The 12678-nt window shown below is 33.6% G+C and overlaps 1 protein-coding gene and 1 pseudogene across 2 annotated transcripts in view; both read left to right on the top strand.

Moving 5' to 3' along the window:
• The first annotated feature begins 5400 nt into the window (after positions 1-5400).
• Positions 5401-12678, top strand: part of LOC146948746 (ethylene-insensitive protein 2.1-like) — a 43042-nt gene continuing 35764 nt past the window's right edge. Inside the window, exon 1 of the mRNA XM_085744964.1 lies at positions 5401-5518. Coding sequence (XP_085601090.1) covers positions 5456-5518 — 63 coding nt within the window. The 5' untranslated portion in view covers positions 5401-5455. The remainder of the gene's footprint in view (positions 5519-12678) is intronic.
• On the top strand, positions 9448-12442 carry LOC146948753 (uncharacterized; annotated as a pseudogene). Its single transcript, XR_015027982.1, has 4 exons — positions 9448-9543; positions 11314-11447; positions 11549-11635; positions 11715-12442. The product of XR_015027982.1 is annotated as an uncharacterized LOC146948753 (transcript).

Below are 12678 nucleotides of genomic sequence, written 5' to 3'. Positions count from 1 at the left end.
AACAAAACAGTTGCAAAACTTGCTTTGATATAACTTGCTTCTATTACGACATATAAGATAACGTGTAATCATTGTTCTATGGTATAGCATGACTCTCTTTTGAAGGAATTGGTCTCAACTTGCTCCAATCAAAGAGGATATGACATGTTCAAACATCTTAGTTAGGAGCGTTTTTGTCTCTCTATTTTTACTCAAATGCGGAAATGATCCCCCATTCAAAAATACTCACTTTTAGTCGTTCTTAAAGATTTTTAAACTTAAAAAATGGTACGACTTATATGTGAACTATCTTTTATTTTGGAATAATATGTTTTTCTTGACAAGTATTAAAAACAGACGAATTGGTCTTTTTAGTCGGTAAGACCCGTGCGGAGCACGGGTCGATGGTCTAGTGTTTAAAAAAATGTTGACACAAGTTCAAGGATATAAGGATATGCAAAAGCTTGTGTATACCTGGTTCAGATAATATAAACTTAACCTGTATTTTAGATGTTCGATTTATATAACCAAAAAACTAGTCAATATACTAATACCCATATTGAGTAAAAAAATTTAGTTGAGGATTTGGTATACAATTTCAGATTATATAATTCGACCTAGTCAAATATATGATTTTTTTGTGGTACATATTTCACTGACAATTTATGTGGTCCACAAAATAAATAAACTTCTATAAATTGATGTTTTTGGTTCATTTTCACTCCGCACCTCAGACCCCATGAATATTTATCCAAAATAAATGAACACCAACCTAGATTCATGTTGATGCTATACTTTGCGACTTGAAATATCAACTTCACCAAACTAATGGCCATCTCAACCATGATGACACAATAATGGTGGACAATGTAGAGTATCGACATTCGTTGATCGAGTCAACTGAGGGCGTTCGATTCACCCTGACGAAACTCGAGAACGATGACGGCGTGAATAGTTTGAAGGGAACGATTGAGTTAGATGCTTGCTTAGTGAGATATGTTCATGTTATTCAAGAAATTTTGATTCGGCCTAGGACATAAGAAGAAATCAAGATGTTCATCGATGAACCCAAAGAATAAGTAGTTTGGCTCATACATGATCTTATCTTGTTTAATTATGTTGTTTCAATTATTATTGGGGTATTACATTGTTATTATGTTGTTGAATTTCTGTTCAATTATGTTGTTGAATTTGTTGTGGTTGCATTATGTCGGTGTCGTTGTTATAGTTGCTGTTGAGGTAGAATGTGATTTAATGGCAAACTATTTCTTGTCTTGTGTTCAAAACAAATTTAGATTCTTTAATCCTAGAAATGAGAGAAAAAAAGAGTTTTGGATTATATAATTGTGAACAAGGAAAAGTGGAAATTTTGAAGGGCTCGCAAGAGGAATGGAAGGTGGGAAAAGAATTTCTCATATGATTCATCTATACCACAAACTACGAAACAAAGCCAATAAAGTCACTATACAAAACTTATATGGTTAACAAAACAATATTGAAAGTCTTCCTCCCCCACCCTTCCCTCTCACGTCCTTCTCGATTTCAATTTTACCCCATTCGAATTCTAGAATCTCAAACAGGAAAACAAGCTGTGGATTCTAGAATCCGAACCACGCAAAGTTTGTTCTCCTCACATCTCCATTTTTTGTTTTTCAAGCTAAAAACTCTCAAAACTCCCCACAACATGGATCCATAATATTTCAAACGTTTCCAACAACTACACAAGAGGCTAGTACACATTTTCTCAAAAAAAAAAAATTGAATTTGTTTTTTTTTCCTAGAATTCTAGTTTGGTTTGAATTTTAGAATCCAATTCTTTATCATTTTTTGGCTTCTAAAATTGAAATATGTTCATAGAAGCTGAATTACTAATTTCTTTATGATTTTGTCAACATTCCTGATTTGCACTCACACACCGGCCGTTGTAGGGGTGACATGATGTCCATGACTACCTCTGCTAGGTACGAGCATCAAATGAAGCGCATAACTTAGAGAAGCAGACCCTCTCAAGAGTCACAACTTGAGAAAGTCCCTAAGCCTGAGCCAGAGCATGTACATAAGCCAGAACACGAGGTAGGGCAGGAGGATGCACCACCACAACCTCAACATATTAATATCTTGATGGCCCGTCCGACATGTCAATTCTTTCATTTTATGTGGACAACATGGTCAAACACAAGGGCGAAGCCAGCTATATGGGAGGGTGTGCACTTGTACACTCTGAGATTTTAAATATTACACTAATTTAAATTGCACACCCCGAGTTATTTACTTTGCACCTGATCCACTGACTTCTTGAGTTAAAAAAAAAACGTCATTTGCAAATACATTATCTCCTTTATAAATCTTTTTTACTATTTGCTTTTGAGAACCAAACATACACTATACATTACTCAATAATTCATTTTTTAAATCTTCTTTACATCTCCTTCAAAAAATACAAACTTCTTTACATCTGTAATTTCTCTCATTCTCTTTTTTATCCCCCCACTATCTTGTTTATAAAGTAATTGTTGATTAAGCATACATAAATGTTTCCAACTAAATATTATTTTACTTTTTCAATGTGCATTAAGTATTTTTTTTTCTTTATTACTGCTAAGTTAATATTGCCTATACTTTAAATAATTATATTTTGGATAAAATTATTCTTGTGGTCTCTTAATATAATTTTAGGTCAACGATTTGATATCTTTTTCCACATCATTTTGGTCTTGTTGATATGTCTGCATATGTGATTATTAAGTTTTAAATTTATGGTTTTATTTCTATGTGAAATCACAATATTCAAATCTAAAATCATGTGTTCATGTTTGTATATGAATCTTAGTTTTAAAGCTTGAAAACCCACATGCAAACATATCAAAATGACCAAAAGAACATGAAAAAAGATAAATGCCTAAATCGTTAGTATGAAATTAAGTTAAAGGACCGTAAGAAAATCCGCGCCCCCTGACCTAGGGTCTTGGATCCGCCACTGGTCAAATATATGGGAGGGAGAGACATGATATGTCCTACTTTCATTTGAAGATTACTCTCTCCATCCCATATTAAGTGACACAGTTGACTCCATCACACATATCATATTTTTTATCATTAATTCTCTATTATAAAAATTATGAAAATTTAATATTTTTAAAAGTATTCATCGAAACGAATCTAACAACATCTTATATGATATTATTTATCTTTGTAAATTAGTAGAAAAATATGGCCAAAGTATGTTAGATCAATAATATACATTGTCAAATAGGTCATCTGTTATAGGACAGAGAAAGTATTTATTAAACATATAAATTGTGAATCAAAATGTATGTGCACATTTAAATATTACAATTTTTTTCATTAAAAAATAATTTAAAACAAGATATAATAATTTTTCCCCTTCATTTATTCATATGCTACCGAAAAGTTAAAAATTATGTAATCAAATTTAATGTCTTTAACCTCTCATTCATCATTATTGCTTCTAAACATTTTTATAGTCGACGTAGATGTGTTTGAGATGTGTCAAAGGAGTGTCAGACTAACAAAAGTTTCATTTTAGAACACTTATGAGTTTGTCTGACACTTTTCATATGGGTATCGCACATCGCGACATGCCTAAACTCAGACGTCCTTGCATATCATATATATCACGTAATATAGCCCAGTTGCCAACACCGCGACCCGGAAGCATTGGAGACAAAGATTATATATTTCACACACAAAAAAAAACTTTAGGAAAGCAATCACATTATAATATATAGAGTAGTTGATCAACCTCATACCGAAAGAAAAATAGTAACAACGAAAGACCACACCATAAGGAACTGTTTAGAAACTGAAACATGAACAAGTGAATTGACCTCAGTTCAACAAATGGAAATCAATTTAAAGCAGCAGCAATATTGATCATAGAAACATTAAGATAAACATATATCATCTATGCTTTAAAGTCATGGAGCCGTGAGTTAGAAAATTCTGTAATGAAAAGGAAAAGTGGGAATGGTTGTTAGATATATATAAATCTTTTTGCTTGTGATGAAGTTATGTCCACCTTAAAATTAATGAATGAGAACAGTCTTTGAAGAGAAAGTTACAAATATAAGTTTGTTGAATGCAATTGTGTATTGAGTCCGTCATGTTCTATTATGGCCTCTGTGTCCAATTAATCTTGGTTGGTTCAGATCAACATAACTTGGCGTAGTGAAAAATGAAGGACTTACCTTATTACAATTTACAATTAGGTGCAGCTTGTTAACTTGCACCCACCTAAAAACACTAAGGTGCAAGTTAACAAGCTGCACCTACTAGTTATTTACCAAAACACCCATGTTTTTCTATCATAAACAAATATTATTTATGCTATTTACAAAAATGTCCTTTTAATTAAAATAAAGTTTAATAGAGACAAAAGGGTGTTTTAGTAAAGTACAAGTAGGTGCAGCTTGTTAACTTGCACCTTAGTGTTTTTAGGTGGGTGCAAGTTAACAGCCCCCCCATATATATATATATATATATATATATATATATATATATATATATATATATATATATATATATATATATATATAGGGGTTTGCTACAATAGACCCACCTCTTTTTGTGAAGGTCCATTTTAAAATAAAAACCCATTTTATTGCTTTTTAAAAAAATTAAAACTATAGGATAATATTATAATTTAGGTTTTATGATTAATCTTTCTTATTTTCTGGTTCTTTTTTGTTCTTCGTATCTCTCTCTCTCTCACTGATTTTCTCTCTATCGGTTCCCATTTCCATTCTTCTTTCATGTTCTTTTCTTTAATAATTTCTATCAACAACTTCAAGTAACTGAAGTTCCTTGTTTGCACTTAAAACAATCTAATTTTTACTCTTTACACATGTTTGTTGCAGCAAACCTCATATTTATATATTTTATTATTTTGGAAATGTTAAATTAAATAATTAATTTAATTATTATTAGAAAGTGTTTTCTTAGTCGTCTAGTTTTGCAAAATATTTTGGAATGCAATCTAGAATATTTCAGAAAACAATCTGAAATATTTTGGTATGTAATCTAATATATTTTGGTGCGTGATCTGAAATATATTTTGATACTCAATAATATATTTTTGTACTCAATATAATATATTTTGGTACTCAATTGAGAGATTTTTGTACTAGATCTAATATGTGAATTGCTTAATGTATTACTTGTTCCCAAAGTTTCTCACTTATTAGTTGTGAATTTTCTCTGTAAATAGAGTTCATATAGTGCATTCTACACTACCGAAAAATATTGTGAAACTTCCAATATTTGTCTTCTCTCTCCCATTTGACTTGTGTTGACAAGTCGTTTTTCTCTTCTTTTTTTTCTCTCTTTTTCTGTCCTTCAGAATTAAAAGTGGTCTTAAGAACATAATACTTTCTTTTGGAGTATTCATTCAATCAGAAGTTCCAGTTTCCATGAATGTAACACTAATAAAGTTAAGGGGGAGAGTGCATTTATGTAGATGAGTCTTCTCAGAGCAACTCTTGTGCCTCACAACTTTTACCTTCATTCTTCTATTGTACAGGTATTCTTTCCTCGCATTCTCGATTTTCGCTCATGCAAATGTACTGAAATGTCTGTGTCTAGGGCAAGCTTCCAAGAAAATATCTTTTATTTGTGTGTGGGTTTATTTGCAGCTCATCTTCTGCTTGTTTGTAAAGATGAAATGTCTGACTGTTGTATAAATTACCAGATTTGCATGGGCGATTGCCTTACTGCTGGAGTTTTTATTTTTATTTTTAATAAATATTTTGATCAAATCGATAAGGATTGAGTGCTACTGGTCATTAATTTTCTCTTTTTTCCAGAAAACTAAAATTTGTAATCACTTTGTTGTGAAAGTGCCTCAAACTTGAAGAAATTGGAATTCTGGTAGCAAAAAATCGGTGGCTGATTTTCAGAGCACGGTGGCCGATTTTGGACTCTGTTTTTTTTTGTCTGTTGGTTCTGCAAAAATCGGTGGCCGATTTGGTGAGCACGGTGGTCGATTTTGACAGCAGAAAATAAAATAGAAACGTATTTTCGGGCCTAGATTTATTCCAGTTTTATTGAGGATTCTTTTACTATAAATATAGACATTGTGTCAGTGTAAACCTTGAGATAGAGGGGGCTGAAACAAGGGTTTAGAAAGGCAACAACAAAACTAAGGTTTGTATAGAGTTTGTCTCTTTGGAACAAACACTAGGGTTTGAGGGTTGATTCACCTTGGGAAACACTATTAGGATTGAGTCTCTTGGTTACGGGAAGAGGCTGGGATTTGGGTAGAATTAGGCGGGAGACTTATTCTTGTAACCCATTGAAATCTCTTTTGTAACGTTACTCATCATATAGTGGAACAGATGGCTGCTCTCTCCCCCAGACTAGGTCAATTTGGACCGAACTGGGTCAACAAATTATTTTGTGTTCTCTCTTCTTTTCTCTCTCGTTGTTTTCTACTTTTGGATTGTGTTTATAATTGTTCCATACACTTTTTTTTGGTTGCTTGATTATTCCTTGCTCCACACATCAAGTTTGTTATTGGTGTGTTTTCTCATCGAATTCGCAACAATTGGCGCCCACCGTGGGGTAAGGGTCAAAGGATGATCTAGTACCATGGGTTCGAAGTGGGATATTGAAAAGTTTACCAGAGATAACGATTTTGGGTTATGGAATGTAAAGATGGAAGCGGTGTTAATACAGCAAAAATGTGAGAAAGCTTTGAAGGGTGAAGGTTCGTTACCGGTCACCATGTCACGAGCGGAGAAGACCGAGATGGTGGACAATGCTAGGAGTGCCATTGTCTTGTGCCTCAGGGATAAAGTTTTGATAGAAGTAGCAAAGGAACCAACTGCGGCATCGATGTGGGCAAAGTTGAAATCTTTGTATATGACAAAGTCTTTGGCTCATCGGCAATTCCTAAAGCAACAACTCTACTCATTCAGGATGGTGGAGTCAAAGGCCATCATGGAGCAACTTACGGAGTTCAACAAAATCCTTGATGACTTGGAGAATATTGAGCTGCAACTTCAGGATGAAGATAAAGCTATACTCTTGTTGTGTGCTCTACCGAAATCTTATGAATCGTTCAAAGATACCATGCTCTATGGTAAAGAAGGCACTGTTACCTTGGAAGAAGTTCAACCGGCTTTGAGAACCAATGAGTTGACCAAGTCCAAGGACTTGAGAGTTCATGAAAACGGTGAAGGCCTAAGTGTCTCAAGAGGGAATGGTGGAGGTAGAGGTAACCGGAGAAAGAGTGGTACAAAGTCAAAATCTGAATGCTTTAACTGTCACAAGATGGGTCACTTCATGAAGGATTGTCCGGAGATTAATGGTAACTCCGCACAAATTGTCACTGAGGGTTATGAGGATGTAGATGCTCTGATGGTGTGGTGTTGTTTGGAGGATGAAGGTGATGTTGGTCACCTTGGGATTGATGCCTAGTGAAGCGGTAATCGTCTGGAGAGACGTTAAACACTCAACATCAGCCTGGAGAGGTGGTGGTAAGAATACTCATGATCAGTCTGGAGAGGCGGAGGCAACAATACTCATGATCTACCTGTTGAGGTGGAGTTTCAAGGTTGAAGACATAGTGGGATGTACACATTTGCTAGTTGAGGTAGAGTACGCTCAGTGTGAGGTGGAGTTGAACACACCGGTAATGGTACGACTATAGAGGACCTTGGGTGTTATGCTCTATGGTGAGAAAGGGATTTCTTCATGAAGACGGAAGGCATTTCAGAGGTTGAAGAATGTATAGCACAGCTTGCGGGATTACCCTAAAAAAAAGCCAAGGGTGATTGGATGCAAGGAGACCTTCAAGGAATCGCGAGATGTCCTGTGTTGAAGATGTTATGGTGAATGCTTGTGGAACTACCTAAAATTCCTAGTGTAGTTGGACTGCAAGGACCTTCGAGAAGGCGGAAGACATTCCGAGGGCTGAAGGGGTTGAGGGGTATACTTGTGGATTACTCTAAAAGCCAAGGGTGATTGGGCACAAGTAGATCTTCAAGGAAGCGGGAGATGTCTCGTATTGAAGAGTTTATGGTATAGTCTTGAAGAACTACCTGAAATTCCTAGCGTAGTTGGACTACAAGCATCTTCGAGAAGGCGGAAGACATTCCGATGGCTGAAGAGGTTAGAGTGTAAACTTGTGGAGCTACTTGGTGTAGTGGGAAGCAAGGGAAAGAGCAGCAAGGTAGTTGATGGTTTGGCATCATCACTAATTTGGAGTCAAGGTGGAGATTGTTGTGAAAGTGCCTCAAAATTGAAGAAATTGGAATTCTGGTAGCAGAAAATCGGTGGCCGATTTTCCGAGCACGGTGGCCGATTTTGAACTCTATTTTTTTGTCTGTAGGTTCTGCAAAAATCGGTGGCCGATTTGGTGAGCACGGTGGCCTATTTTGACAGCAGAAAATAAAATTTTTATGTTCGGTAGAACTAGTGTTTTGTGATTTGAAAAAATTGAAAGTCCTACATTAGACGGAACACACACATTAATTTTTTGTCTTTACACATGTTTGTTGCAGCAAACCTCATATTTATATATTTTATTATTTTGGAAATGTTAAATTAAATAATTAATTTAATTATTATTAGAAAGTGTTTTCTTAGTCGTCTAGTTTTGCAAAAATATTTTGGAATGAAATCTAGAATATTTCAGAAAACAATCTGAAATATTTTGGTATGTAATCTAATATATTTTGGTGCGTGATCTGAAATATATTTTGATACTCAATAATATATTTTTGTACTCAATATAATATATTTTGGTACTCAATTGAGAGATTTTTGTACTAGATCTAATATGTGAATTGCTTAATGTATTACTTGTTCCCAAAGTTTCGCACTTATTAGTTTTAATTTTCTCTGTAAATAGAGTTCATATAGTGCATTCTACACTACCGAAAAATATTGTGAAACTTCCAATATTTGTCTTCTCTCTCCCATTTGACTTGTGTTGACAAGTCGTTTTTCTCTTCTTTTTTTTTCTCTCTCTTTCTGTCCCTTCAGAATTAAAAGTGGTCTTAAGAACATAATACCTTTAATTATTTATGACCCTTCATAATAAATAATATTTTAAGATCATAATCCATTTTCGGTATAACGAGAATGATCTTAAAAAAATATTCTTCTTCAATTCTTGGAGAAGTTAGATGTTAGAATGGTCGTAACGCCATATTTGAGTGACTGAAATACCATTATTGATATTTGGAGATGTTAAAAATTAGAATGGTGGTAACACAATATTTGAGTGGTCACAATACCATAGAATGATCATTGTACCATATTGGAGGTGTAATTCCCGAACAGTTTTCTACGCAACAATTAACTGCACAATTGTAACTTGACCTGTTTTATCCTAAAGGCGGCGTGGTTGATAATCTGCCTTACATAATTTTTGAGCAGTGCCACAGTTGGAAATCCATATACAACTATTTAAAAATCCAAAATCAACCATTAGATGACGGAGCAATGGCAAAAACAACATTCGCTATGGCCAACTCCTTTTGGCAAGAAGTCTCTTCATCTATTATCTCAAATTTACTCTTAGCATCTTCAATGGACCTTGTATTATTGTCTCTTTTCTCTATTAGTGTGTCAAATTGCTTAAGTGTTTTCTTTGCCTCGAGTACCCCAGCTATCCTCTTGTAAAGCAGTCAACTTCCACGTTCTTATTCCTTATTACATCAACAACACAATCTTTCTTTCCAAAACACCTTCAATTTTGATCAAGTTGTTTATTTTCAACTCTAATATGATATGACATATCAAAACGCCGGAAGGTATTCCAACTTATTTTCGTGCAATCCTTTGTAATATCTCCATAATTGTCAATATTTTATCTTAATGTTGGCATGAATTCTTTCTTCACTTGATATCCATTGACCGTTTCCTTGGACTTTTTCAGAACCAATTCTGAGGTTAATTAGTTTGAGGCGGGAAGACCTTGAAATAGAAAGTATCCATGGAGAGAAAAGGAGCATAATCATGACAATATAAGACAAGTGTTTATCACAGATTTTTTATTACGAAATTTTTATCATTGATAAATATATAAAGAACGAGACAAATAGTTGGCAATAATAAATATATGACATATATTTGTCATGATAAATATAAAAAAAAATATAGGACATATATTTATCATTCATACATAAAAATTATAGGTCAAATATTCGTCATTGATAAATATAAAGCAAACACCGTAGGAATATTAACCATTGATTGATACATAAAAAAAGCATGTGAGAAGTATTTGTCTTTGGTAATTCTAAAAAAATAAGAGACAAATATCTGTGATTGACATAAAATATATTTTTTCCGTTGCTTAAATATAGAGTAATGAAATATATTTTCCACTCGGACATAAAAACACAAGAGATATATTTATTTATCATTAACAAACATAAAAAATGTGGATACATATTTGTCATTGTGGTACAAAAAACACGGAATAATACGAAAAAACACGGGATAAATAATTTTCATTGATAGATAGAAAGAAAAAAAACAGTAAAAACAATGTTTTTTAGAGATTAAAAAATAATAGTCTGACATGACACGGGATAACACACTATTATAAGATGAAAACAATATTAATTCACCACTAGAAGCAATTGCATAACTATTAACTCACCAAAAGACTGGATAGGCATCCTAATCCTAATAATAATGTTAACCAAAAACATTAGAAGACAATTCAAACAGCATTGTCCTCTGTATGAATGCTGAAATTCCACTGTGACATCAATAACTTATATCATTGCAAATATGATCAAAGAAGACCATCTAGAATCTAAGGATTTGAGCTGCTAGATAATAGATAAGCTACAGAGAGAGAGAGAGAGAGAGAGAGAGAGAGAGAGAGAGTCATCAAATTGAGATCAAATGAGTAAACCAAACATCTAATAAACAATGAGTATAAAAAAAAAAATAATGAATCTACATATTTGAAGCATAAAAATTGCCTTCACCGTTAAGAAATAATAAAAGCATACAAACCAATTAGAAAAGCTTCAAAGATTACCCAAAATACACTTTTGTGTCTTTTTATACTGTTTGCTAATATCACAATATTAATTCACCACTAGAAGCAATTGCATAACTGTTAACTCACCAAAAGACTGGATAGGCATCCTAATAATAATGCTAACCAAAAACATTAGAAGACAATTCAAACAGCATTGTCCTCTGTATAGTTGACAGCTTGGTCCCAATAATGAGGAACCCCAGCATCCACAAACACTTCACGAGCAGCTGCTTCAGTGATGCAGTCATGAACACTGAACCTTTCGTTAATTTATCATCTTTTTTTTTTTTTTTTTACCAATTTTGTAGTGGCAAATTATTAGTGAAATGGTACAAACCATGGTTCAAAGTGAACACTTTCCACCCCACTTTCTATGTGAAGTGCAACACATAGACAATTGGGATATGGCTGAGCCTGTAGGACTTGTTTCTGAAGGATTTTGGTAACAAAATTTTCAATTTATTTTAACTATTGTATATTCACTTTCCATTTATATATACACCTTTGAATCACATGTGATATTTGTACATTTTAAATAAACAGTCAACATTCTGCTGTTTGGGTATTACAATGGCTAGCAACGGGTTCATCTTTTACACCTAACGTACATGTCGTGGTGGGTATCATGAAGTCAACATATTCAATTATTGTTGTAATATTATCAATTAATTCTTTGCATCAGTGCTAATATTATCAATTAATTTTACAGATGAAAGAAAGATGTTGTTAGAATGAAGGTGGCGGTTGATTTGTTGTTGGGTGAGCGTAATGAATATAAAGACATCCTGGTGGACAAAGCTGAAAAAGCATGGCACGATATGAACAATGCCAAGCAATCAAAATATCTCAACTAATTTTTTTTTCTAGGATATTGTAGGCATGTCTACGATAGCCACTCGCATTAGAATCAAATTAATTTGTAGGAGCTTTCTTCTATTGTTGCTTCCTTTTGTTTTTTGATTACTTTGGTTTGTTTATTGTTGTTTAACACTGCACTCTTTTTTCTTTTAAGATTTTTAACGAGGCAGTTGTTTTTATTTGTATTGATATTTCTTTGGATATTGGCCTAGTCGCCCAAGCTTTTGTTATTTTTTTATTATATTTATGGAGTTGCCTTGATTATTTATTTTTGGCATTGCTTCTATCTTAGCTCTCTATTCTCCTATCTGTCTTTGTATTTTATCAGGGGTGTGAGTTGTGTTTGAGGAGTGATCTCCATTAGTCTAATGTGTCTTGGCCATTGGTGTAGCTTAGTTGGAATGGTTATGTCCTTAAGACTTTGTATGCGATTTTCTGCTGTCCAAGTTCAGGTAAACGACAGAGTTGATTCTCTACAACCGTTCATAGAAGGTAGGTAGATTTTTTCATTGTGATGCTCAATTTGGATTTTATTACAAAACATCAGTCGAGTAAGAGACATATGATATTAATTTTCAGTTTTTATAGTGTTGTTAGTTTTCACTTTGTACGTGCACTACATACATATACTACAAAATATGAACTTTATTTCACCCAACCTGAAGTATTGATGATAAAGGAAAGGGCATAAAAAGTAAAAAATAAAGCGATATCAATATTAAAGGAGTAATGTTTCCATATGAACCATTCACTTGGAAAATTGTTCAAAGAAAGACAATTTCTTTCTGCACACATTTGCACTAAATCTGCAGATA

The sequence above is a fragment of the Medicago sativa genome, chromosome 2 (genome assembly GCF_051527215.1).
Source record: "Medicago sativa cultivar Bolivia chromosome 2, Bolivia_mono, whole genome shotgun sequence".
Taxonomy (NCBI): domain Eukaryota; kingdom Viridiplantae; phylum Streptophyta; class Magnoliopsida; order Fabales; family Fabaceae; genus Medicago; species Medicago sativa.
Note: the sequence above shows the minus strand (reverse complement) of the source record. Positions and strands in the feature narration are given on the sequence as shown.